The 24,937-nt window shown below is 32.7% G+C and overlaps 7 protein-coding genes across 14 annotated transcripts; 5 read left to right on the forward strand and 2 right to left on the reverse strand.

Annotated features, from left to right (window-relative positions):
• The first annotated feature begins 39 nt into the window (after positions 1-39).
• LOC122528543 (proclotting enzyme-like) lies at positions 40-5,662 on the forward strand. 2 transcript variants are annotated; one of them, XM_043653786.1, is made up of 8 exons: positions 40-772; positions 2,586-2,663; positions 2,845-3,162; positions 3,599-3,908; positions 4,001-4,290; positions 4,380-4,572; positions 4,653-4,930; positions 5,068-5,662. In XM_043653786.1, exons 1-8 carry the CDS (start codon positions 748-750, stop codon positions 5,361-5,363), a joined length of 1,788 nt encoding a protein of 595 aa, XP_043509721.1. In that variant the 5' UTR covers positions 40-747; the 3' UTR covers positions 5,364-5,662. The 2 variants fall into 2 exon arrangements, with proteins under 2 accessions (XP_043509721.1, XP_043509722.1); XM_043653787.1 differs by lacking the exon at positions 40-772 and having other exon boundaries at positions 2,580-2,663; positions 2,855-3,162.
• A 171-nt stretch (positions 5,663-5,833) lies between these two features.
• Positions 5,834-7,678, forward strand: LOC122528546. Its single transcript, XM_043653790.1, has 6 exons — positions 5,834-6,088; positions 6,165-6,286; positions 6,350-6,651; positions 6,939-7,101; positions 7,175-7,386; positions 7,486-7,678. Exons 1-6 carry the CDS (start codon positions 6,010-6,012, stop codon positions 7,676-7,678), a joined length of 1,071 nt encoding a protein of 356 aa, XP_043509725.1. The 5' UTR covers positions 5,834-6,009.
• Positions 7,679-8,236: 558 nt separating this feature from the next.
• LOC122528539 (translation initiation factor eIF-2B subunit alpha) lies at positions 8,237-10,166 on the forward strand. Its single transcript, XM_043653779.1, has 8 exons — positions 8,237-8,582; positions 8,644-8,745; positions 8,810-8,949; positions 9,094-9,210; positions 9,287-9,399; positions 9,467-9,611; positions 9,683-9,808; positions 9,885-10,166. The coding sequence occupies exons 1-8, from the start codon at positions 8,570-8,572 to the stop codon at positions 10,032-10,034; spliced, it is 906 nt and encodes a 301-aa protein (XP_043509714.1). The 5' UTR covers positions 8,237-8,569; the 3' UTR covers positions 10,035-10,166.
• Positions 10,167-10,665: 499 nt separating this feature from the next.
• Positions 10,666-15,778, reverse strand: LOC122528536 (tyrosine-protein kinase Fer). 5 transcript variants are annotated; one of them, XM_043653770.1, is made up of 16 exons: positions 15,633-15,777; positions 15,274-15,558; positions 15,023-15,196; positions 14,853-14,949; positions 14,595-14,790; positions 14,256-14,393; positions 13,971-14,180; positions 13,695-13,878; positions 13,361-13,531; positions 12,780-13,010; positions 12,531-12,707; positions 12,075-12,288; positions 11,818-11,970; positions 11,607-11,729; positions 11,410-11,532; positions 10,666-11,307 (listed from the first exon to the last, which is right to left on the reverse strand). In XM_043653770.1, exons 2-16 carry the CDS (start codon positions 15,484-15,486, stop codon positions 11,165-11,167), a joined length of 2,547 nt encoding a protein of 848 aa, XP_043509705.1. In that variant the 5' UTR covers positions 15,487-15,558; positions 15,633-15,777; the 3' UTR covers positions 10,666-11,164. The 5 variants fall into 5 exon arrangements, with proteins under 5 accessions (XP_043509705.1, XP_043509706.1, XP_043509707.1 ...); XM_043653771.1 differs by having other exon boundaries at positions 12,558-12,707; positions 15,274-15,778; XM_043653772.1 differs by lacking the exon at positions 13,361-13,531 and having other exon boundaries at positions 15,274-15,774.
• Positions 15,779-16,055: 277 nt separating this feature from the next.
• Positions 16,056-16,921, forward strand: LOC122528540 (cytochrome c oxidase subunit NDUFA4). Its single transcript, XM_043653780.1, has 3 exons — positions 16,056-16,270; positions 16,346-16,492; positions 16,690-16,921. Exons 1-3 carry the CDS (start codon positions 16,217-16,219, stop codon positions 16,738-16,740), a joined length of 252 nt encoding a protein of 83 aa, XP_043509715.1. The 5' UTR covers positions 16,056-16,216; the 3' UTR covers positions 16,741-16,921.
• Positions 16,922-17,481: 560 nt separating this feature from the next.
• LOC122528538 (phosphopantothenate--cysteine ligase) lies at positions 17,482-19,147 on the forward strand. Its single transcript, XM_043653778.1, has 6 exons — positions 17,482-17,847; positions 17,960-18,090; positions 18,176-18,273; positions 18,338-18,552; positions 18,637-18,819; positions 18,892-19,147. Exons 1-6 carry the CDS (start codon positions 17,719-17,721, stop codon positions 19,075-19,077), a joined length of 942 nt encoding a protein of 313 aa, XP_043509713.1. The 5' UTR covers positions 17,482-17,718; the 3' UTR covers positions 19,078-19,147.
• On the reverse strand, positions 18,558-24,863 carry LOC122528537 (vacuolar protein sorting-associated protein 16 homolog). 3 transcript variants are annotated; one of them, XM_043653776.1, is made up of 17 exons: positions 24,727-24,863; positions 23,309-23,432; positions 23,020-23,206; positions 22,787-22,915; positions 22,559-22,703; positions 22,361-22,488; positions 22,107-22,288; positions 21,660-22,032; positions 21,417-21,544; positions 21,197-21,341; positions 20,989-21,123; positions 20,746-20,907; positions 20,516-20,665; positions 20,162-20,409; positions 19,987-20,083; positions 19,789-19,892; positions 19,233-19,709 (listed from the first exon to the last, which is right to left on the reverse strand). In XM_043653776.1, the coding sequence occupies exons 2-17, from the start codon at positions 23,362-23,364 to the stop codon at positions 19,571-19,573; spliced, it is 2,508 nt and encodes an 835-aa protein (XP_043509711.1). In that variant the 5' UTR covers positions 23,365-23,432; positions 24,727-24,863; the 3' UTR covers positions 19,233-19,570. The 3 variants fall into 3 exon arrangements, with proteins under 3 accessions (XP_043509712.1, XP_043509711.1, XP_043509710.1); XM_043653777.1 differs by lacking the exons at positions 19,233-19,709; positions 24,727-24,863 and adding an exon at positions 18,558-18,760 and having other exon boundaries at positions 23,309-23,548; XM_043653775.1 differs by lacking the exon at positions 24,727-24,863 and having other exon boundaries at positions 23,309-23,569.
• Between the last annotated feature and the right edge of the window lie 74 nt (positions 24,864-24,937).

Below are 24,937 nucleotides of genomic sequence, written 5' to 3' on the forward strand. Positions count from 1 at the left end.
AATTAAATTCTCATTTCGTGCAGTTTTCATCGGATTCGCGTTCGGTGGGTGAAACTTTCGAAAAATTTCTGCCAGTGAATCAGAAAATGGATAGTTTTGTCAGGGCTGAAACAAGTTGTTTACGTTGCACGCTTTGGTACGTAAGTATGCAGCGTGTGGCGCAGCGCGAGTCGCGATGAGTGAAACGGACCGAACAAGCAAAAGGGGAACGAATAGAAATACGCGATAGAAGAACACTTTTCCTCGGTCGGACGAGTCAAGGATGACAGTTGTGAAAGAGGAGAAGAGAAAAGATCGAGGGAGAGAGTGAGGGAATAATTTCGTCGGGAAGGAAGTGTGTCGAGGCCTTTTCACGGACAGTCGCGGCTTAAGACCGTGTAATCGTGACTTTACGAATTCGATGATTTCCTTCCTTCGCTTGAATTTTATTTCATTTACCCCCACCCCCATTTTTTCGATTCTTCTGCTCTCCTGCCCCTCCTCACGTTACTTCCTCCTCCTCCTTCGCCTTCTCATCCTTTCCCTCATTTTCTCCACCTTGTTTCCGGTCCCCCTCTTTCACGCCCCCTCCTCCGAGGGGAGAAGCTCAATAGACGATGGAGAATGCGCCGGTAGTCTCGCGGGCGCGATAACTTTGTTAAAATAGCAGAACGTGGTGTGCCCGATCGTGACCGTTAACTGTGATAGCGATAAAAACGCGTGGAATGTCCGTGAAAAAAATCGGTTGAATGTTTCCTCTGGGTCAGGATGTTGTCGTCGTCCATCGTTTTGAGTAAGTGAGATTCGAAAGATTTGAAAACCAAGTAACGCGCCAATAACTGCGTCGTGGAACTTCGCGTTATCAAAGGATCTAACGATTAGATGTCGATGAAAGAATTCAAGAAACGTGAACGTTTCAATCCTGTTCGAAATTTTCGGACACGACAATGTCGCGAAACGATTGGTCCATATTTCGTCGTTTACGTTTACGCGCGAAAACTTCGAAGTGTGTCCCAGTTGCACAGCTATACGTTCTTCGCGTTGAAACGCAAATTACCTCGGCTATCATTTTCATTTTCATTTATCTGTGATCCACGTTCGACAGATCGTACAATGCGGGCGAAATAACGCGCGTCGCTGTAACATGCAAAGGAAAAAAGGTGTATTGCGACGATGTGTGACGTGGAATGTTGGATCAAAGGAAAGATCGATATTTTCTTTAGGATAATTTTCCAGGATGTTTTGCTCGATAAAGATGAAAGTAACGTTGGAGAAAGAAGGACGTATGTAACACGGAAAAGGGAAGGTTGCGAGCAAATCGGGGGAAACCCGAGGATCGCACTTACGTTTAATGGATTTAATCGATCAAAATAAACGCGCGCTGTGATATCTCCCTCCCCCTCTCTCTCTCTCTCTCTCTCGATCCTTTTCTCCCCGAGTTGTGTTATCGTACGAGAGTGTGGCACGATGATGAATCAGTGAATGGAAGGAAGGCACACTTTCTCGTCGGGCAACTTTCACCATCGATGAAATCTGTGTGCGTAAACTGATTTCAAAAAACGTTCGCTCGATCATTCGCTTTCTTTTGTCCTCCTCTTGAGAGAGGAACGTTTCTGAGAAACGGATGGCGCATCGCTCTCAAACGTATATCCCAAGTTCCAACAAGATCTTTCTAATCTGAAGTAAAAGTCTAAAAATCCAACATTGTCACATTGAGTCGTGTGACAATGTTTCGACGTTCGTACGCAGATCCGCGAAACTGGACAGGTTTCACCGATGGTTTCGTTACGATTTGATTTCACGGAGACCTTCTTCTTGTACGTACGCTACGCTTTTCCTGCCGATTTTACTTTTAAGCTTGCGGTCGAAACTCGTAAGAAATCGTGTTAATAGGTTATCGACGTAATTAGACAATCTGTAAAGCACACGTAAGTTGTGCTTCAGGTGTAATGTAACGCAAGACAAAAATTTCCAAATATGACGTAAGAAATTTGTTCCACAGTAAGAAAACACATCCTTATCACTTTCGTTTGTTGTTTCAGTTTATGGAGAAATTATGTTTAACTCACAATCAGTCATAAACATTGATCTATTACGGAATTAAACTTAATAAACATAATTATTTTCTTTTTTTTTTTTTGGTAGTAAAATCTCGTATCTCGTATTTCAGTAAATTATTCTTGTAATTGAACTCGGAAGGCACGCGTTGGTCAACTTCACAAATTGAAAAGCACAAAAAAATGATAATAGTATAAGCATTACATTTTTTTAAATTTATCTTACAATTATCCAGCTCATTTCCTTAAGATGGATGATTTCACGAAAATAAATTGAAAATATATAAAAATAATTTGAAAATTGAATGTTAATCCTGTATTTATGTAACGAAATTAAGAAATTAATAAAAAGCACGTCAAACATGCAACAACGTGTCCGAAGCAAATAATTTAAAGAGAGGTAAAAGAAATTATATCTGTTATGTATAAATATTCTTTTCAGATACTAAAATGTTCAAATAGTGAACCAGTAAACGAATATTAGAATATTCGGCTATTATATTACCACATCTCTCCCATGCTGTTTATTAACGCACACGAATGTTTCAGAATTATGCGTAATATGGAGTTTGCTAACGAGTTCTTGGTCATACACCGAACAAGTCGGCCGTTATCGTTATCATACTGGTAAGTAACGGATCTCATCGTCTGCTACGTTGTTACACGAGATAAATGTATAATATATTCGGTGAAAAAAGAAAAAAAAAAAAAAAATCTCAAGTTGACCCGATCAGAATACGAATTTGTCCTACACACACGCGTACACACGTAGCGTTGTAATAACATGCACGCGATATGAACGATACAGCATCGAACAGATACGGAACACCTCAGAAGTTTGTAACGCCGACGCGGGGATGGAGCGAGACAAATGGATGGGATAGCGGTGACTCACAAAGATTGGCAATTTTCCGGAGGAACGTGCATGTCAGACCTTACGTAAGGTTAGCGAAAGTCGAACAGGAACGCGAACAACCGGATCCACTGGTTACCATCACCGAAACTTTAGGCGCTTTAAACACCGTCGGTAGTTACATCGTCAATATGACCAGGGGTATGGAGAACTCGAGTTACCCGCCAAAGGAACTACCGTCGGCCATATACACTATCTCGAAGAATATTTTAGGTAAGATTAGTTCTTACGGCGGATCTATCGATGTCGATAATAATTTACTTTAACGTACACGTAAAAAAAGAAGAGAAATTGGAAAAATTTTTTTGAAATGAATAGTCAGATCGCAATGATCTTGAAAAAAAAAAAACATTTAAGAATAGAAAAGCCGTATATTAGATATGAACAATGAATTCGTCGAAAATACATATTGGCAGTATAATCACGTCTCATGTTTTTTATTTTATTTAAAGTCATTGAGATCTTACGATCAATTTATTTTTTTTTCTTTTTTTATTTTCCCCGCATATGAAAACAAATTAATTAAAACAAGTGTCCTTAAAATCCTTAAAATAAGGACAAACATTGATAAGTTGACCATTCTTATTTTTTAACAATCTGATTTCTCATTCTAACATTAAATACACGATTTTGTCACGTTTGTTTTCAGGACGTAACGTAACAGACAGCATCGCGCCATTAGTTCGAGGAGTAGCTTTACCTTTGCGGCCTGTGCCAACCGACAGCTCTACCTCTCCCTCTTCATCTTCTTTCGCGGTTGAGGTCAACCAGGACAAGGCAAAGGAGTCGATTGATTGCACCACGGCGGACGGCAATCCTGGAAAATGTCAAGACTTGAGTAACTGTCCTCAACTATTACTAGATCTGACCAAACTTAGACAGTCTTTGTGCTTCAAAAGTCTGTTCGTCCCGGGAGTTTGTTGTCAATCGACGGATAAAACCGATATCAACGAGACGAGGTAAAACGCTCGATTCTCTATAATTACGTATAAATGACTGCAGACCCTGTGAACATGTAAATACATTGTGGAAACATACGTGGAACTTTCAGTCCTATAGCCGGTATAATCCTAAATCCAGGGGGGATCACGTCAGCTGTACATCCGCCATCACGACCGCCAATTCGTCCGACGAAACCGCATCAAACTCCTCGACCGATACCATTGTTCCCCATAACGTCTGTTTCGACTACGCCGGCGAATCTTGTCGAGTTGTTAACTACAGAATTCGTCCCAGTATCACCCTCTGCCGTCGGTCTGTCGGTGAACCATTCGAACAATTTCTTCGGTGCCTCAACCACCGGCGGCACGATCGATAACAATTTCATACAAGACGACGAAGGTAAACCGTTTGTTCGTAGTACGTTAACAAACGTATGACATATAGTAGAAACTAATAAGAAAAGCGATAGCAATCATTTTCCTCTGTAGAGTGTGGTGTGCGAAACTCGGGTAAGTATCGAGTGGTCGGTGGAGAAGAGGCTCTTCCCGGACGTTGGCCTTGGATGGCGGCGATATTCTTGCACGGCTCTAAACGTACGGAATTCTGGTGTGGCGGGTCACTGATCGGATCGCGGTACATTCTCACCGCGGCTCATTGCACGCGCGATCATCGCCAACGGCCGTAAGTTGCTCGTTCGTAGGTAAACCTTCCCGAAATTCTTCAGCTGGATAAAACAGCGATTTTGCGACACTCGTGTGCAGATTCGCCGCCAGACAGTTCACCGTGCGTCTCGGGGACATCGATCTCGAGAGAAACGACGAACCATCCGCCCCGGAAACTTACGCGGTCAAGCACATTCACGCTCATCCGAAGTTCTCCCGCGTTGGATTTTACAACGACATCGCGATCCTCGAACTGACCAGAACCGTTCGAAAATCACCTTACGTCATACCGATTTGCCTGCCGCAGCTGCATTATCGAAAGGAACGATTCGCAGGCGCCAGACCCACTGTAGTCGGATGGGGTACAACTTATTACGGTATATACATACATATCTTTCCTACCCCAGTAACAATATATATTGTTCGATGTCGTAGTTACTACGTACTAGTATCTACTTCTTCTTTCAATGAATTTTTAAGAAGTCATTTCGTACCGTCTTGCATTTTCCGACAGGCGGGAAAGAAAGCACGGTGCAACGACAGGCAGTGCTGCCAGTATGGAGGAACGAAGATTGCAACGCAGCTTACTTTCAACCGATTACCAGCAATTTTTTATGCGCTGGTTACAGCCAGGGTGGTAAAGATGCTTGTCAAGGCGATTCCGGTGGTCCTCTTATGCTTAGAGCAGACGGCAGATGGATTCAAATCGGTATCGTTTCATTCGGCAACAAGTGTGGAGAACCCGGATATCCGGGGGTATACACCCGTGTCACCGAATACGTAGACTGGATTAAAAGTAATTTAAATTAAGCGCGAAGAACTTCTGGTCCTCGCTCCGACGGTTCTGTGCTTCCAAACTCCAAATGCGCTTTATTAATACCTTTTCCATGGTGGTACAATTATCGTTTGTATACCTCTGATTGTGAGTGCCAAGAATAGTGCCCCTTATTTATACGTTCAATATTGCAGTGCACCAACGTGAACATATGTAACCTATGCTCATGAGCATATGAGACAAATTGTTTCTTATTTATATTATAATTATTGTATATACGTGCGCGCACTTGCATATAAATATGTAATTTAATAAATTACGTCTACAAATTGAATCTATCCACTTACTGTAATAGTAGAATGAACGTTACACGAATACAGCTGCGATGATGGTCGTCCATTTCTCCATTGTTTCAGCTTTGATGAATCATTTATTTATACCGTTTATCTATCAACTTATCTATCATTCGTTCATCTCATTTGTCCATACAATGTATCCTTAATTTCTTGGAAAATTTTCTGCATCTGTAAGTCGTCTTACATTACTATGTTACACTATATCATATACAAGTCATGCGCTAAGTTTGATTCATGTTTTCTTTCATATTAAAATCGTCCAATCTTTTAAATTTTATGTATGTGTATATGCATTACATAAGGGAAATGAAAACTAAATTTCGGAATGAAAACTAAAAGTACGTCGGTTCAAAACTTTGAGAATCTCGTCGAACAAACGATCGATGGTGCGTTAGAAAATAATGGTTAGTACCTTCGTATAGTGGTCAACATTCTTTTTGTCAGCACGTAATATGTATTATACATTTAAATCTCACGTAGAGCAAATGGTTGGCAAATTTCATGATACGATTTATGAAAAATGGAATATCAAAAAATTGTCAACGTTAAAAACCATCGATTGGATACAAAATGAAACGACATCGTTAGAATCGAACGAACAGGTATCAACAAGTATTGAGTTTAACGATGTTTGCCTAGAAAATTTTGTGCTTTCAAATTTTTAGAACATATCGGCGACGGTCGCGCATCGTAGATTTCGCCGTCGCAAGTATAAACGATCCTCTCTAATGATCATCTGTAAAATGCCAACAGACGAAGAAAACTCGATGGGACAGTCGGAAATGACGCAAGTACAAAATTTAGTTTCAACCAACGATAAGGAATCTGCTACCAATAAAAGTGACAATTTAAATGAACTGGACGAAATCAATCGTCCTGCAACTAATGATGATGCTAAAATTATTGAACTTTGGAATAATTCGAGCAACGTTTTTGCGAAAGCTTGTAAATCTGAATCTAACCATGGGTTATTATTTCGCTGAATGAAGTTACTTACAGCCTGTGACCCGAATTTAGGATCACTCGTAATTTTCAACATCTTACAAGTTTTTAGTAAAATTAAAAAATTTGAACACAATTTGATATAATAAAGTTCATTATAATGTTGTAATAATTAATATAATCTTTCATTAAATCTCATTGTTTAACCATATAAAATATGGAAAATTCTGATGCTCTTAACTCAATGGTCAGGGTTTGCACTCTTGGATATTTTTGCGATATTAATGCATTTGTTTAAAAAACGAAATATAGATTAATCAAGCAACAACAAAGTGAAAGAAAATTGTCTTTCGAAGCTTGGAAAAATAAGAAAACTATTACGTATCAACGGATACTTAAAAAAATAAAAGAAGAACAGCAGCAGAAGTTACTTGAAAATTTGGCAAATGTGAAAATGGAAAAGATTGCACGAAAGGTGTAGATTATAGTACATTTCACAGCTTTCCACGTTTCCATAATACTATTTAACAATTTTATTTACTTGTAAGGCACAAATACGCAAAAAACAGGAAGATAGACATCGTCGAAAGCAGAAGTTACTTTATAGAAAACACTTGGAAACGATTAAACAGACAAATGCCACAATTAGCTGTACAATCAATGAAGCCAAAATCGTCAATGAAAATGTTTTAAATACATCAAAAAACGAGAAAGAGACAAAATTGGATGAAGAAAAAAGAATCGCTTCAAGTACCGTGCGGTAAAATCTTCTAAAAAAATTTTTCGTGACACACTTACCTCGTTATAAAAAGAAGAGACGAAGAAAAGATAAATAAAACATTATGATCATATTTTTCAGGGAATCAAACAGTCGAAAGAATAAAAAAGCACTTCTGATTAACGCTTGTATGAAAAATGTTGAATTTCATTCTTGGTTAAATCAATTGAACTGGACTCTTCATAAGAAATATTTACGTGAACGTCGACATCTTGTACGATCATTTTATTGTCAACCTTTCTATTACGGTGATACAACCCTTTATATCGGATAACTGTGATTGTAATCGCATATTTCGTTTCTGAAAAGTATGTTAACGAAATTGTATGTATAATACGTTGTAAAATAAAACAATTAGCTATATATATATATGTACAATATTCATGTTGTATGCACATAACCAAATAAAATAATTTTGCAAATTTTTTTCTCCCTCTTGAACTAGCTTTTTTTAAAAAATAATATGTATTATTGATTTGTTTTTAAATACAAAAAATTGGCATTTCTCATAAATTTTTTCAATATATACTTACCATTATGTTTTATATTTACATGCATACTATATACATACGACTTTTATATTTACATACAATTTTATATTTATATTTATATATATACATACATACATACTGTAATCATTTCGACATATATACGATGTTATACTACGTTCATTAAATATTTAGAATATAATCGTCATATCATTTCAAATTGCGAATAAATAAGAATGAATTATTTATTTGAATTATATCTTTTAAATAATGGCGGTTCTATTTCCTACACAACATTGAAATACTATCATTGCTATATAAGCATGCATGAATACTCAATGAGAAACTCCTAATATTTAAATATAGTAATGTCATTAAATAAAAAATTTATATATCTAATTAGCAAAATATAGCGACATTTTGTTCACATTGAACAAAATAATACGTCAGATTCTTATAGCAGTTTTTTTGTTTGCACTTATGTAGTCTCTACTTAACTTTAATTATCTTAATTTTTTTATTGTAAAAAATTTATGATGTGAATATGCAACACATATATATGCATTTTTATATATTTAACCATACAAATATGTATTAATACTAACCTAAAACTAGTGAATGACACACGTGTGTTACTCTGCAAATAAAAAACTGGCCGTCATAATTGAGCAAACATTATGGAAAAGGAAGGTAAATTATTTTGGAATAAAAAATAAATTAACAAAATAATTGTACTTATTTTTTTTCTCAGAAATTTGTCAGTACTTCAATGGTATCATCAAAAATGAAAAAGATGTTTCTGCTGGGATGGCTGCTATACGTACATTATTAAAAGTTTTACAGTATTCGAAGTGTAAGAAAATGTTACAGGCCTTTAAAGAAAACATGTCTTTATTGTATATTTTTTTCTGTTACAGCTGAAACAGTTCAAGAGCTTAGGTATTGTTTACAAAATGCAATAGATGCGATGAGATCTACTGAAAATCCAGTAACTGCTATTGCATCTGGCAGTGAATTATTCCTTCGTTTTATAACTTTGACTGCGTTAGACACTCGTGTAAGAATATTATTGCATAATTTATCAGGATTTCTCATTTTCTTTTTATTCTTTTCCTTTGTTTCTTTTTGTTTTTTTATTTTAAATACATTTAAGATCGTAAGTCACAATCATTCATTGTTATCTTATATTATTTGATATTAGACATTTGCAGAATGCAGAGGTATTATGCTTCATAGAGGAAATATGTTTTATGAGAAATTGGTGGCTGCCAGAGGCAAAGTAGCAAAAGTTGCAGCACACTTTATTAAGGATGGTTCTGTAATTTTGTTTTATATTTTCTTTTTTGTTTTAAGATCCCTTTAGTCCCCAATTATAATGTAACATTTTGTTTTAGAAAATACTTACACACTCAAAATCTAGAGTTGTATTACGAGCAATGAAGGGAGCTGTTGAAAGTAACAAAATATTTGAAGTATATGTAACATGTTCTTCGCCAGATAATAGTGGGTATGTATTCATGTTGTAATAGCTCAAAGCATTTACATATAATATACTTGACTTTCTCATTGGCCAGGGAAGAAATGTGTCAAAATCTAAGAAAATTAGGTGTATCTTGTACCTTGATATTAGATTCTGCAATGGGGTATGTTATGGAACAAGTTGATATGGTTATGGTAGGAGCTGAAGGAGTTGCAGAAAGTGGAGGTATCATTAATAAGGTATATTACAGTTTCTAATTAGTCAGTAACATTACGAATTTTTACTTTAATTTGATATTTGGTATTGACAGATTGGCACATATACATTGGCAATGTGTGCTAAGGAAGTAAAAAAACCATTTTATGTATTAACAGAAAGCTTCAAATTTTCAAGAATATATCCGTTAAATCAAGTTGATTTACCAAATGAATTTAAGGTAATGTATTAAAATTTTTAGTTATTTTTAAATGAAACATTACGTGTTGTTTTTTTTGTTGTCATTTCCTATTTAGTATACAGCAAGCACGTTAAAAAAAGATTTGCAGAAGGAACATCCATTGGTTGATTATACTCCGCCACATTATATCAGTCTTCTGTTTACTGATTTAGGTATATTAACACCTTCAGCTGTGAGCGATGAACTTATTAAATTATACTTGTAAAACCTATACATCAAATCGTAATTACATAGAAATAATTTTAATAAAAATATATAATTAGAAATAAAATTTCTTAAACATTAAAAATAACAAATGTTTAAACATCTGGTCAATAAAAACTCAAACTTTATAAGGCTTCAGTACAAGTTTTATTAATTTTTAAAATAATATTGAGTATTGTAAAATAACAATAAACTCGACTTTCTTTTAACTTAATAAGTAATAAAGCATATACACAATATTATAATACAACAGAGGAGCTTAAGTGTTTTGAATATTTATAAATTTTTCACTAGTTATATCATAGGTCATCTTACGCATCTCATACACGCATGTGTATGATATTTATGGTATGATTATATTAAACATGGATTAACTAACGCATTTCAATAGTTAGGTGTATTATATTACACAGTAATAACTAATAAGTTCTGTGACTGATGAAAATGAAAAAAATTGTAAGTAACCTATGCATTGCTAAGTTACGTATTATAAAGATCAAATTTTTACAGAACTTCTACATTTATGATTTCAATTTTGTAAAATATGGTAAATAATTTTTTATAATTGATAATTATTTTTTATATTACATGTTTCTTTAATGCTTAATGAAAAAATCTTTTGAAAAGAAATGAATATCTAACATTCTTTATTATACCGATAAATACTGATTGATAAAATTGAAATATTTTTTTGGACGGATATAAATAATATAAGGAATTTTAAAGCAGAACTGTTAATATAAAAAATCAAATGAACAATAGAAAATGTATCAATATTGGGTCATTTTGAAAGTTCTCGAAGATATCAACCAATACGGTTTCGTATACTATTACATCATAGTACGATACATATTCACACTCTATTCACAATGATGTACAAATACAATGCGAAAATGAAAACATCAATTGCTCGCTATGAAAATCATTTCCATAAAACAGATTACTGCAATGATTGAAATTTTCATAGAAAATCATGAATATATCATGTACATACATTTTAATGAGCATTGTTTTTTAAAGCTCATATTCTGAAATATTATAAGATTTGCATGAGAAAATTGAGAACTATAATAAACAATGTGAAAAGAATGTTATTTACGATATAGATTAACATTGACTTAAAATTATTATTTATAAATACGCTTGAGAAAGTGTTTCAACAACAGTAAATATTTGATCGAAATGTGGACGTTTTTCTGGTTCATATTCCCAGCATCGTAACATCAAACGATATATTTCATCAGGTGTGTTTTCTGGTGCTGGCATTCGATAACCTAGAGATACGAGAAACAAAATCTTTATTTGGAATCTAAAATTCCAAAATATTCCATATAATCATAATAATAACAATAATAAAAAAATGACCTAAACATTACCTGCATCTATTTTTTCACGAGCTTGAGAATTAGACATTCCACTATAAGGATTTCCACCTTTAGAAAATATCTCCCACATTAAGATTCCGTAACTCCACACATCACAAAGCGACGTATATTTACCTGCAGAAAATATTACGATAGAAAATAATATTAGAATTTTAGATATACATGAAACTTAATATCTTTTCAAGTACCAAAATTTAATGCCTCTGGTGCGGTCCATTTAATTGGAATTTGTTTCATACCATCCGATACTATGTACTCTTCTTCTTCTCGTGACATTCCAAAATCTGATATTTTTACTATGGATTCATATCCTAAAAATAAAATATGTTATTCTTGGCATATTCTTATAATTAATAACTTTGCATAAGTGACTTTTGTAGTAACTAAAAATATGTTTACCTACGAGACAATTCCGAGCAGCTAAGTCCCTATGAATACAATATTTAGATTCCAAATAGCGCATACCTGCAGCTGCATCTTTACACATTCGAAGTTGTTCTTGCTGCGTGATAGTACTAGCATTTTTTCTCAAATAAGTTAATAGGGAACCACCTACCATAGTAATTTAATATCAATAAACAGTTGCATTTTACGATTTAAAAGATTGTTTAACTTTAAATATATAATTTCCAAATAGAATAATTTATTGAATATACCAGGTACCAATTCCATAACAATCATGATAGGTTGTTTTTGGACACAAATCCCAATAAGCTTTACTATATTTGGATGATCATATTGCTTCAATATCCGCCCTTCTTGTAAAAATTTACGTTTTTGTTCATCTGGTAACGTTACTTTGCAAGTTTTTACAGCCACTTCAGTCTTACAAGTTTTCAATTGCGCTTTATATACATCTCCGAAGTTACCCTAAAAATATTTACACTGTTTCACAATTAAACATTTAGTTTTATTCAATCACGTATAAAATATTTGAAATGACAAATTTTTTTTCAATTCAAACGAGATTCATATTAATTCAACTTGAAGTCGGCTATCAATTACATTGAACATTCGATCGATTTTGATAATTCTGTACAATGGTATGTTAGATTTCAAGACGTTTAAGAAATTAAAGTAACTTCTTTTTTCTTTAAATTTCAATCATATACCCGTCCTATCTTTTCTAGAAGAATTACATCATCGTTATTAAGTTCCCAACGTTCACGTAAAATTGGTGTTTTGAGAATAGCTCCAGATCGACTAGTCACTGGTAATCCGGATAACCATTGATGCCTAATTAATTCTTGAATCGACGGAAAAGTAGGACCTTCGAATCTATAATGTCCCTAAAATTAATAAAAATACATGCTTTTCTTCCTATGTTTGTTAGATAATTATAAACGTAACCAATTGCTTACTTCGGGAGTAGTTTGCACAATGAAATGTTTATGCCCATCCCAACAGACAGATAAAACTATTTGGCACTCATCGTTTCTTGTTGTTTCACGTACTAAAAAGTCTCCTTCAGTTACGAGTAATCTTACAACTTCTTCCCTTGGTAACACACCATGAAACCATTCTTCTTCCATAAGATCACCATTTCCATTTCCTTTTTGATTCGTTGTTAAATGTGATATCCCACGGAATGCCTATAATAATAAACATATAATATTTCATCCGACAAACAGAAACTTTGGATATTCATGTCTAAAACATCAAGAAATCGGTTCTCCTTCCTGTTCGTCTTAATCATTATCATTAAAACGCATCACAAAGGTTAGTTTAGAACCATAATTGAATGCAATTTGCTTGAGTAATAAGACAAACATGCTTAACATTAAAAATCACACACAAATTATTATCAGTTCAATTATAAATATTTTATAACATATTTTTTGTAAACGTATGTACAACATTGTACAAAATAAAAAAGAAGCAATTATGCACAAAACATGTTTATATTTGTACAATAAGTGGATAACATATGAAAAAAACATACAACTTGTAGAGTATTATCTGCTTTTGAGGTAGGACCTTCGCTACTCGATCTAATTGTTCCATCTTTTGTGTCATTTATTAATGGTAAAGATTTGAAGGGAGATCTAAATATTGTCATGAATCGCTGATTTCTTCGTAATGTAAATAGACCGATATCTGCAACTGTATTTTTCTGCAAGGGCAGTGATTCTAGCTAAATCTATTGATCTTTCAGAAGCAAATATTGTATCGAATAACTATTTTATAATATACAACAAATAACTTATAATATTTTTGGGAAAAATACGCACAATGTATAGAAATATTTTTAGTACTTTACATGTAATTCTTATTACCTTGCTAATGGAGGGTGAATCGGTGAAAGAACTTTCCATTGAAAGATCATATCCAAGTGGTAATTCTTCACAACCTAATTCATTTAAAGCAGCTCTAATGACGTCCACCTGTCGTTGAAGTCTCTTTTCTTGGCAGCGTAACCGTAATTCTTCTCTTTCACGAGAGTAATCCAAAATCGATATTCTGATTTAAAATAAAAGATAAAAAATGTAAAATAAATCTGTTTCGGTGCTAATAATATAATAAAACACTATTATCGAATGTAGTATTCTTACTTAGAATCGCTATTGTTCTCAGATGGATACTGCGGATTTTGTCGATTCTGTTGAGTCGCTTTCAAGGAAGTTTCCAATTCTGTTAGTCGATTTCTTAACCAATCTATAGTCAAATTATCTACTGTTAATTTATTTGGCAATAATTTTCCTGATGTATCATCCACGAGGTTCTCATCAAAAATAAATCTTATCGGTGACGCTGGTCGCGTTCTGTATCGATTGTTATCAACCTTTTAATATTATTCTCATTAAAACGCAATAGAAATGCAAGCTTGAAATAAATACCTGTGCTTTCCTATAAAATCTCTGTACTCTTCTACAGGTTTTACAGAATCTACAGCTTTTTGCATTCGTCGATGTATTTCTTGAAACTTATCTGTTGTAAAATCAGAATATTTCACTATATCCTGAAGTATGGTTTTCCTAACATGCAAAGAACAAGATTTTCATATTTATGATACAATAAATATTATCAATGGAGTAATAGTTATTAATCTTTACCTTTTCTATCACTATTATGCTTGCATAAAAATTTCACATAAAGTAGATTAACAATTTATAAAATAAAATTGAGAAACTTGTAATAAATTCTCTTTAAATCAAGAATCAATGAAATGCATTTACCATGATGTTATAAATTCTTGATGAATCGCCTGTTGTCGATGAAGTAAACTTGGTAAATAACAAGTTCTTAGGTCATGTTCACATTCTGTTACAGCACCCAAAAGTAATACATATTCATTGTGTGTAAGATGAAGTTTTCTACAGGCTTTTTGGTACTTCTCTCTTACTTCGTCCAATTTTCTACCAACTCTACCAGCTAAATAGATATCATGAGTTGTAACGAACAATCATATATTAATAAAGAATACAAATACTTACACTTGACATAATGTTCTTCGAAGCGGGATCTCATCAATTTATACATTTCTAGATTCTTCTGATATTCCAACTTTTTTCTGGCAACATCATCAGTCAACTAGAAGGTATAGTAAATGTGAATATAATACATAAAAGAATATTTTATTTCTATCATAGAAATTTCTTTTTACCTGTTGAAACTGATTATTCAACCATGTTTGTTCCTCTTGATATATTTTCCTAGCTCGTCTTCTTTCAGAGTATAGTGTTGTGATATGTTCAACTACTATAGCCTCGATGGAATCAGCCTGCTGTTTGATTAATTTCGCAGTCTGATCGATAGAGTCCATAATGTCTCTCCAACTCTACAAGCAAACGTTCCTGAGAAACTACTGAGAAACTTTAAAAAAAAAAACGAATTATGAACTGATTTTTGGAGTACCTGCACTACTAAACTGCCAACAAGATCCTCATTACGTTCAATCTTTTTCCCTTGCATCGTCAACGATGAGATTGTCGTGGCATATTCACGGTCTGATTTAACTTTGATCGTCAAACATCGTCTCATCGTCTCGAGTAGCTTGATCTCGGCATCTTGACGGGCGAGCAACGCCTCATGCGACGACTGCCCTTGTAGACTCGTAGAGAAACCCATCCCGCTTATCGTTTACAAACTAAAAATCGCCGACTCCCTCAGACGTGTCACGAACAAAAATTCATTCCTACGCTAGACAAATGCAATGACATTAACGGCAGCAGACGGTCTAACAAACTTAAACGAATCATTTATCAAAATACCACATTGCAAATGCAAGTTTATGTGCACATTATTTAATTAGAGTTCCATATATCTTTAAGGCGGCTCGCTGAGATCAACACTTATATTTATACAGACCTCAAACTGCAAAAATTTATTTCTATTTCTGAAATACCGTCATGAAACAGCAAACGATGTAGATGGCCAAGTTTAGCGAATAGCGAGAAACGAACTAGTTTAAAATCGTAAATATATTATCCTAGGTAGTTTATACGTTATATGTAAGAGAACTTTATTTTGTTTTTTTTTTATCAAATAAAAATCTTTTAAAAATGTTTTATCGTATTAACGTATATATTGCATTATTATGATATATAACATAATTAATAATTTAAAACCTTTTTGAAAATAAACTAACTATATCTTAAGTGTGCAGTCTTGATCTGCGTAAGCTTCATTATCGATGCTCGAAACATTCTAGGCTTGTTTTCATAAAAATTTCATTCGGGATCTGCACAGTATCTCTATTTCATATAAATGCTCTAAGAAGTTCAATTTCAATAAAGTGTAAAGGGTTTATTCTAGTAGTGGAGTCTAAAACCTTAGTGTGTTCTGGTACATCAGCACGATGAGTCCTAAAATGCAGGGTCTTTCATGGCAATCTTTCAAAAAGAATTCGATGGTACGTGGAAGAATATAGCCGAGAAATCACGGGCAATATTGTTCGTTTCAAGGAAATCTGTTTTGTTCTTTTTAGTTAGCTCCTCTATTCATAGTTATCGGAGTCGGAGCTTTAGGCGCAACGGGTTATCTACTGCGTCTAGCTCTTCGAAGCCCTGATGTTACGTGGAATAGTAGATCGAATCCCGAACCGTGGAACGAATATAAAAATAAAGAATACAAGGTATGTTAGTATCTGTAATAAACGGCATTAGTGAAAATTGATGTTCAGCTAATAAAATAGATGACACTTAATTCCTATCGTTTCGTATACGTATATTATTATTGTACGTTACGTCTATTATTATACGTCGTCTGACAGTTATTTTTAATGATTTAGTACTTGCGTAATTATTCGATTTTTGTAATTTTTATTTTCAGTTTATTAAGGTTCATGATAGACCTTCGTCTTCACCTGCTCCGGAATATTAAATAGCTGTGGTCAAGCTAATTTGTAATTTATGTAGGTAATTTTCTCTTACTAGCGAGTGATCATTAACAGTAATGTTGAATGAATATACTGTATAAATGATATTTAGATAACATATATGTATAAAACAAATATTTAAGTATCAATAAAGTTCAAGATCCTTAATTTCATTAATGCCATAAAGCTTGATACACATGTATGATTTCACTTCCCATAATAATCTTGATCATCGTGTTTATATACCTAAAATATAAAGGTTAAAGTACATACTCAATTAGAGAAGGTATTAAAGAATGATCTGAACAAGGTGTAGTAGTATAAGTCAATGATCATGATTACGATAGTTGTGATATGTTTGAAATATGTGGTAACGTAACAGAACATTTTTATCGATTACGTGCACTAAATTACTAAACATATCGCAAGATAGCGCGTATGTCAATTGCGAGTTACCTACGATATATCTTTCTTTGTTAATCGAATTTCTCGAGCTGTTGAATAGTTTACACACACACATATACGCACGCACATATATAAAATAAATACATATAATAAAACATTCAAACTACAAAGGGAATTTCTTTAGATTAACATTCGTTCTAGAATCGTAGTGTAAGTGCACCAACCATTATTTGTGAATGAAAATGAATGATTCAAACGAATTATACAAAAAACTGACCTTTGTACTGCTTACGTTTTGAGAAAAATGTAATACTGATTATATTGAGTGAGATAGTGTTATATAGATCTCTCATTTAATGAAATGTGATTATAGAAACGATTACAATCGTTTAATGTGATATAATATAAATATTCCTTATTTATTTATCAGAGTTTTATTTTTCATTTTATGATTTACATGTAGAATTTATCGTTAATTTCGAAGTTATAAAGTGATATTTGTCTGTTCGCTTTGCGCACATAATTGAAAACGTTTCGTCAAAAACGTCGTTTTATAGTAAAATCCTGTGTATAAAAATATGAATACAACTTGGGAAGATTTTTATGCCAAACATCCACCACCTCAAGATTTTAATCAGAACGAAATATTACTAAAGACATTTGTAGAGCGACAATTGAAAAAAGACAAGAAAGTTGTATTAGTAACAGTAAGTGTTTACTCTTTTATTGCTTTATAATTACGAGTATTATTATTTATAATAATTGCTTTATATTGTATTAGTATTATTATTATTTAATTATCAAGTGTCAATTTTATAGAGTGGCGGTACAACCATACCTTTAGAACACAATACAGTAAGATTCGTTGACAATTTTAGTGCAGGAACAAGGGGATCTGTATCTACAGAATACTTTTTAGAAAATGGATATGCTGTAATTTTTATGTATAGGTAGTTTGTACTGACAAATGTTTAAAAACATATTATATACTTATTTACTTTTATTGACATTTATATGCATTCTACTTATTTCTAGGCTTAATTCTCTAGAACCGTTTTCAAGACATTTTAAGGGACAAAAATTATTAGATATGATAGATGTCAGTGAACAGAATGGGAAAAGTACAATCACAGGTATGAGTATTTTTTTTAGATCACATAGTAATATTTTAAATGTTTTTAATATGATTCATTTTAGTTTTACCACAATATAAAGAAAAATTGATGAAAATATTCTGCAAGTACAAAGAAACTTTGAACCAAGATAAACTGTTACAAGTTACTTTTACTACACTTTCCGAATATCTTTGGCTTCTTAGAGCTGCTTGTCAAGCATTGGCTTGTCTTAAAAATAAAGCGATATTGTATCTTGCAGCTGCAGTTTCAGATTTCTATATTCCATCCAATGAATTGGTATATACTTTTGAAATTTTTTATTAAAAATAAAATGTACACGCATGTGCGTACATATATATAAAATATTTTTTAAACTTTTAGTCGATTCACAAAATTTCTTCTAGTGGACCACCAACAATATCCTTACAGTTAGTACCAAAAATATTAGCTCCTCTTGTAAGTTTGTGGGTTCCGCAAGCTTTTGTAGTATCGTTTAAACTAGAAACTGATGAAAATCTTTTAATATCAAAAGCAAGAAATGCACTAAATAAGTACAAACACAACGTAAGTATAAGTAATATAGCAGAGAGAGAATAAATTGATTTTTCGTATATACATGACATTTTTTTTCTACAGTTAGTTATAGCTAATATGTTGCAAACTCGAAAACAGCAAGTAACAATTGTCAGTCAAGAAGACAATTATGTTATTTCTCTCACTAACGATCAATTAAATAAAGGTGAAGAAATCGAACAATCGATAGTCAGTGTTCTCATTGACAAACATCAAACTTTTATACAGTCTACTGAAAAATGTAATTGATATATATTTTATATATGTACATTCAATTAATAAAACTTAATAAATTTCATTATAAATAATACATAGTAAATGTTATACAATTATTTTTGTTATCGATTAACAATTTAATATTAGATTTTTATGTGTCATTATATAGTGATATTAAAAAATGTGAATTAAAAGGTATTAGCTCTATTATTTTTTATATAATATTATTTACATATTAAAATAAATATAAACTTAAGTATGCACAGGTATTCATGCACGCGCGCACACAAACATACACACATACACGCAATTTTTATGAATAAACAATGTATATATGTATGTATTCAGAATGAATCACAAATATAATGAAACAATTTCACATGACAAAACTTTTGGTTACAAAGCGCTTAAAATTATTATGTTTTCGTGACTGGATAGTTATATTTTTATGAAATGTATATAATAATATTTATAAAAATTAACCAGTGATTCAGAATTGTCACGATAAATTAAATATGATATATTATCAATTTTTGAGACTTGTTATGTACATATTAATTTTATCAATTAATTGTCTATCTGTTGTTTCACATTGCGCTAATAAGAAAGTTAACGCATTAACATCTTTTTGTTCCATTGCCGTTTGAACCGCCTCATTTATCATTCTGTAGGAATGTATATTTTATTTTATTGCTCGAAAACACGTAATAAATAAATATATCATGATTATACATCAGCACTTACTTTAATTTAACCAAGTATTTTACTTTCAATTCGTCCCTTACTTTTGGTAAATACTTTTTTGCCTCTCTTTCTTCATTATATTTCAAGCACTCATCTATGAAAGGCTAAAACAAGCGAAATAAATATGCTTAGTGACAATATATTTTTAAATAAAAGTTTACACATCAATATTTATTTATAATGCCAGATATTAGTTACCTCATAGCCAATAGGGCATTTTTTACTTTTGGAGAATTTTTCTAATTCATTCCACATGCCCTTCTCAGCTAGACATTGTATTCGTAACCACCAATATCTAAAAAAAAATGTTTTACATACTTCATTTATTAATAACAATTTGAAAGAAAATATACTTGAAAAGTATAGGTTGTACCTTCTATCTGATATCTTATACTCTGATCTCAGTTTATCAGCTAATTTGAGTTCATTACGCAATAGTAATACTTTTACAGTATCATGAAGTGGTTTTCCTACAATGGATTCCTGTAATACATCTTCCATAGACCTTTGATAACGTAATAATTTTATTTGTTCTTCTGTCAAAGTTGCATTGCTATCACTGCGAGCTAATTTGAAATTCTCTTGTGCAGATTGTAACAATGCTTCTCTAGACATTGTATTCTAGAAAACATCATAAATTTTTACATGTGATGTAATAATAATAAATATCTTTAGATGATTGAACATATTATGATTACACATTAATTTTGTATTAATTTTTGCGTACCTTTCGCTGATAGCTCTCGGTAATGAACCATATCGCTTGAGAGTGAAAATCATCATACTGATTATAAATATCACGGAGTGTCTCTCGGTTATGATTTTGACAATACTTGATGTATAAAGCCATCGCTAAGGGACAGTGCATTATGGACATCTATAGGGGTTTACTCCAATAAGAAAAATATCGAAAGTCGAATTATCTATATGTTGGATCGATCAATAATAAAACGTCACCTGAAAATCACCGAGCGGCATATTCTCCCTAAGATGAAGTATTACAGTATAAACTAAATCGGTATTTCCACTTTCAACGGCTTTATGTAAAGCGGCTTTCTCCTCACCAAGCGTCAATAGAAGTGGTACTTGTTGATGTGCACGTGGTTCGTAATCTATTAACTAGAAACATAAAATATGCCGATATATTCGATGAAACAAAGAACTGCCTAACAATTAATTCATTTAATAATGACAATCTACTTTAATTGCAAGTTGTTTTCGGCCACAATCGGCTGCTCTTCTTGCGATTTCGCTATAAGAAACACCAGGTGCATAGCCTAATTTATCAGCTATTTCTTCTGCTATTTGCTCCTTGTCCAATTGTGTTTGTTTTACCTATTACAACAAAATTTATCTCGTATAAACATCGTAAACAATCAAACAAATAGAGCTTGGCAAGAAATATTACTTTATAGCAAGCCCAATGAGCTAATATTCGACTTTCTCCTTCGATTTCTGGTAACTGAAGATGCCGTGCAATTTGTATACTTAAATAATAATGTCTTCTCGCAACAAGTCTGTCCAACAGTACTTGACTCGTGAGGACAGTGAATCTGTTATCATTAAGGTATTGCCTCATCTCGATGAAAACGGTAAAATTAAAGGAGAAACGTTAAACAAAAGGATACTGCGTATACGTTAATGGAATTCCAATTGCAGGGTGTCGTACAGCATTTAAAACTCTTAAAGTTCGGCACATATTGACGTAATATTCAGGATTAATTGTCCTACTAAATCCTTTTCCAAATTTGGCAGCCTAGTAATATTGATACAAAGATTATACATTCATGTATCTATATATTTATATTGTAAAGAGAGAAAAAAAAAGAAAAAGACAAAAAGGTGATATGAACAACACTCAAAGATTTTACCCTCATTAAGAGTTTTTGTGTTTCAAAATCAAATTCATGACTAGCTCCATCAATGCAAGCTTTTATCGCAGCATCTAATTTATCTTTAACCAAATCCATATAACTATCAGCTTTGTGACTCCTTTTTTGAAACTGCTTAGATGCTTCCAATAAATAAGACGCAGGATCGGTTGAATTAATTCGAAATATTTTTTGAACGACATTTGGTACTTTTTGTATCATTTCATGAGAAGAACCAGATAATACACGTATACCATCAATCTCTGTAATAAGATGTACCGGACCATCATATGTATATATTATAGTTTCAGCTGTTCGTCCAATCACCATTACAGTACTATTCCAACTACATATTACAGCTTCCGTTCCACACCTATAAATTTTTGTATGAGTATCCTCGAATCGTGATATTATACGTGATATAAAAGATAATATCAACATATTAACCATGCTATATTTTCTAATGGTTCTTTCATATTTGTATAATGTTCGCAATATTTTTCATTAAAATCTATAGTACCCATATACAAATGACCAGTATCCATATAAAGAGCAATATGACGATTGTTTCCAGACACAGCCATAGCGATTACACTAGAAACTTTATTATGCCTGGTAAAAAGGTTGTCCTAAAAATATAAAATAATTTCAATCATTACAAAGTAGGATTTGCCCATTCGTTCAAAATTTTTATGTTATACAAATGGTATATGAGTTGCAGCTTGATGAGACTGATGTATCACAAATATTCCATCTCTGTTCGATAATATCACACGTGTTTCTCTATCACAATGAACTAAACACCAGCATTCGATTTGCCCGCCATATCCTAAAAGATTATTAACAGAAAATAGTTTAGCCTTTAATCCAAGATTATTGAATCTAATTTATTTACTTACTAGGAATATCTGATATTTGTCTAACTTTTGGTTCAACTATATTATTTACTAGGAATATACGATTAACAGATGTTAGAACTGCAATACCAGTTCCACTGTAACTGGCAAAAAATTTTGCTTCCACAACCTTGGTATCTTTTACTTCCTAACATAAAGAAATATCACAATCAAAAACTATTTTTGAGAAATATTTTTCCATGTACTTTAGTCAGATAGAAGGTATCATACGTTTCCCATACTAAAAGCGTGTTGATATGTACCAAACATATCATATATATGAACCATGCCATCGTCTTCTATGCACAGTAATTCTTCTTGTTGAGACCAACCTAAAAGGATTAATTGTCCACCATTCCACTAAAAAACACCGACAATGACAATTATAACAAAGTATAAACTATGATTGTAAGATAGAAAATAGCTTAGCAGTAGAAATGTATGAGTGACTTTGAAACATTTACTTGGAACTTGGCTGTTAGTTTTCCGGAAGATGTATACAAATATATCATAGGTTTATTCACTCCTTGTACTTTGACTAATTTTTTCGGATTTCTCGTGACTGCGATGGAACCTCCGTAAGGAGCAGCGATTAGCATGTTATTATCTGACACCTCATTTTGAAAAGACAATGGATACAGTTCAAATTTCCTACAAAATAAAAATTAACTTTCACCGTTTTCTTCTTTTCTTCTCGTTTTTCTGTCTGTAACAGCTTCGTTTCAATTTAATAAACTTAACCTAAGATATTACCTAAAATATATATCTCGGCCCAAAGGGAACCAATCGGCAGTTAACATCGCTAACATTTTTGCAGGCGATCAAAGCTCAATTCCTATTTTATGCAAACACTTTACTTTAATCCATGAATTTGATTCTAAACACAGCGTGGATACAAATATAAATATAACCTCTCTAGTTCAAGTGTCATTGGATCTCGTATCAAACATGAACGCACGATGATGTGATTCCACGTGACTCAATGTCCATAACCTGTGCGATACATAAGAGATAGGTACATATGCATACATGTGAAAAATCATTTTGTCACGTATGTATATATGAACGACGGTATATAGATCGCAAACGTTTACATATATACGTATGTCATAAAATAATTTTTTAATGAACAATAAATTCATTAAAAAATGAATGAATGTGCCCTTAACTTTCTAATCTTACATACATAATAGCAGATCGGATTAAAATATGATATAGAAATATCATTAACTAGAATGAAAAATGCATTAATAGAAACGTATTTAAGAATATAGAATAAACGACGAAATATACGAAGTCGAAATTACCCAAGAAAACAACGATAAGAATCGATAAAAGTGTGAAATGATAACACAGTAAAATCGTAATGCTGTTTGAAAAATAAGTACACTTAGTGTAAACGTATATGATTTATATAGATGAAGAACTTGAAAATACCGAAATCACTGAATGGATGTAATAGCAGTGAAAGGTTCTCCAACAAAATATTTCTACATTCATCCGGATTATATCTCGTGTACTTTTTCTAAACTGTCCGTACTATACATATATCTGTATACAGGATGTTTCAATAGAAGTTGATTCTACGCGAAAAAATGTAGTCGAAAAGAAACAGTGAAATTTTTTCGTTGAAACTTTCGTTTTCGGGAAAATCGAGTTTGAAGATCTATCAAGTGGATTTGAAGTTAACTTTACATCTAACGAAAAAGAGTAATCAACGGGAGGTTATTCTACGCTCGAAAACAAGTAAAAAAGGTAGAATATAACTTTTTTGCAAGATGCTTTGCTCTCAAGGAAATCGAATTTGAATATTTATCGCGAACACGTGTACCAAGGCAATATTCAATGAAACATATTCAAACTTATTATTTCTCTGGAAGCTTTAAATAAAAGAATTTCATTTTACATTTTCGACTTATCTTTGCAGACTGATCTGTCAATTACCCTTTTCTATTCTACATTTGGAATTAGTCAAATTCCAGTATACTCAATCAATTTCCTCGAAAGCAAAGTATCACACAACAAAATTTTATTCTTCACTTTCGACGTTCGTTTTTTCACGTTCAAAATCACCTTCTACTTAGTTGTACCACCCATTCTGAGACAACCTGTATGTATGCACAGAGGATATACAAAGGCATATATTGCATACCGTTCATTCGACTCCTTACCGTTTCCCCTACCTGGGAGAATCGGTCGCGTCTCAAGTCAAGCTGGTATCTCGAGCGTAGGTAACCCCGTTACGTCCTTGCTTGCGAATCCAGCGAAACGCGTGTTTTATTCTCTTGTCTTTCCTTTCTTTCGCCTTGATTGCAATTTCTCATGACTACAGTTAACGTGCCGTAACATTCTCCAGTACCTTGACAACTTGTTCAGTTTTCG

Source organism: Frieseomelitta varia, unplaced genomic scaffold (assembly GCF_011392965.1).
Source record: "Frieseomelitta varia isolate USP_RPSP 00005682 unplaced genomic scaffold, Fvar_1.2 scaffold_251, whole genome shotgun sequence".
Lineage (NCBI taxonomy): Eukaryota > Metazoa > Arthropoda > Insecta > Hymenoptera > Apidae > Frieseomelitta > Frieseomelitta varia.

Excerpts from the sequence above, each read along its gene's own strand:
- LOC122528543 (XM_043653786.1), top strand. The coding sequence starts at position 748 with ATGTTGTCGTCGTCCATCGTTTTGA. Across the intron at positions 2,664-2,844 it reads CCGTTATCGTTATCATACTG|CATCGAACAGATACGGAACA; the intron begins GTAAGTAACGGA and ends TGAACGATACAG. Across the intron at positions 3,909-4,000 it reads ACCGATATCAACGAGACGAG|TCCTATAGCCGGTATAATCC; the intron begins GTAAAACGCTCG and ends TGGAACTTTCAG.
- LOC122528546 (XM_043653790.1), top strand. The coding sequence starts at position 6,010 with ATGAAAACTAAAAGTACGTCGGTTCAAAACTTTGAGAATCTCGTCGAA. Across the intron at positions 6,089-6,164 it reads TGGTGCGTTAGAAAATAATG|AGCAAATGGTTGGCAAATTT; the intron begins GTTAGTACCTTC and ends AATCTCACGTAG. Across the intron at positions 7,102-7,174 it reads TGGAAAAGATTGCACGAAAG|GCACAAATACGCAAAAAACA; the intron begins GTGTAGATTATA and ends TTTACTTGTAAG.
- LOC122528539 (XM_043653779.1), top strand. Across the intron at positions 8,746-8,809 it reads AGTTTTACAGTATTCGAAGT|CTGAAACAGTTCAAGAGCTT; the intron begins GTAAGAAAATGT and ends TTTCTGTTACAG. Across the intron at positions 9,211-9,286 it reads ACTTTATTAAGGATGGTTCT|AAAATACTTACACACTCAAA; the intron begins GTAATTTTGTTT and ends ATTTTGTTTTAG.
- LOC122528536 (XM_043653770.1), bottom strand. The coding sequence starts at position 15,486 with ATGGGTTTCTCTACGAGTCTACAAGGGCAGTCGTCGCATGAGGCGTTG. Across the intron at positions 14,394-14,594 it reads CAAGAATTTATAACATCATG|GAAAACCATACTTCAGGATA; the intron begins GTAAATGCATTT and ends TTTGCATGTTAG. Across the intron at positions 14,181-14,255 it reads GATTTTATAGGAAAGCACAG|AACGCGACCAGCGTCACCGA; the intron begins GTATTTATTTCA and ends CAATCGATACAG.
- LOC122528540 (XM_043653780.1), top strand. The coding sequence starts at position 16,217 with ATGAGTCCTAAAATGCAGGGTCTTTCATGGCAATCTTTCAAAAAGAAT. Across the intron at positions 16,271-16,345 it reads CTTTCAAAAAGAATTCGATG|TTAGCTCCTCTATTCATAGT; the intron begins GTACGTGGAAGA and ends TGTTCTTTTTAG. Across the intron at positions 16,493-16,689 it reads ATAAAAATAAAGAATACAAG|TTTATTAAGGTTCATGATAG; the intron begins GTATGTTAGTAT and ends TTTTATTTTCAG.
- LOC122528538 (XM_043653778.1), top strand. The coding sequence starts at position 17,719 with ATGAATACAACTTGGGAAGATTTTTATGCCAAACATCCACCACCTCAA. Across the intron at positions 17,848-17,959 it reads AGAAAGTTGTATTAGTAACA|AGTGGCGGTACAACCATACC; the intron begins GTAAGTGTTTAC and ends TCAATTTTATAG. Across the intron at positions 18,820-18,891 it reads TAAATAAGTACAAACACAAC|TTAGTTATAGCTAATATGTT; the intron begins GTAAGTATAAGT and ends TTTTTTCTACAG.
- LOC122528537 (XM_043653776.1), bottom strand. The coding sequence starts at position 23,364 with ATGTTAGCGATGTTAACTGCCGATTGGTTCCCTTTGGGCCGAGATATA. Across the intron at positions 22,704-22,786 it reads ACGCTTTTAGTATGGGAAAC|GAAGTAAAAGATACCAAGGT; the intron begins GTATGATACCTT and ends TCTTTATGTTAG. Across the intron at positions 20,908-20,988 it reads GAAAACAACTTGCAATTAAA|TTAATAGATTACGAACCACG; the intron begins GTAGATTGTCAT and ends TTATGTTTCTAG.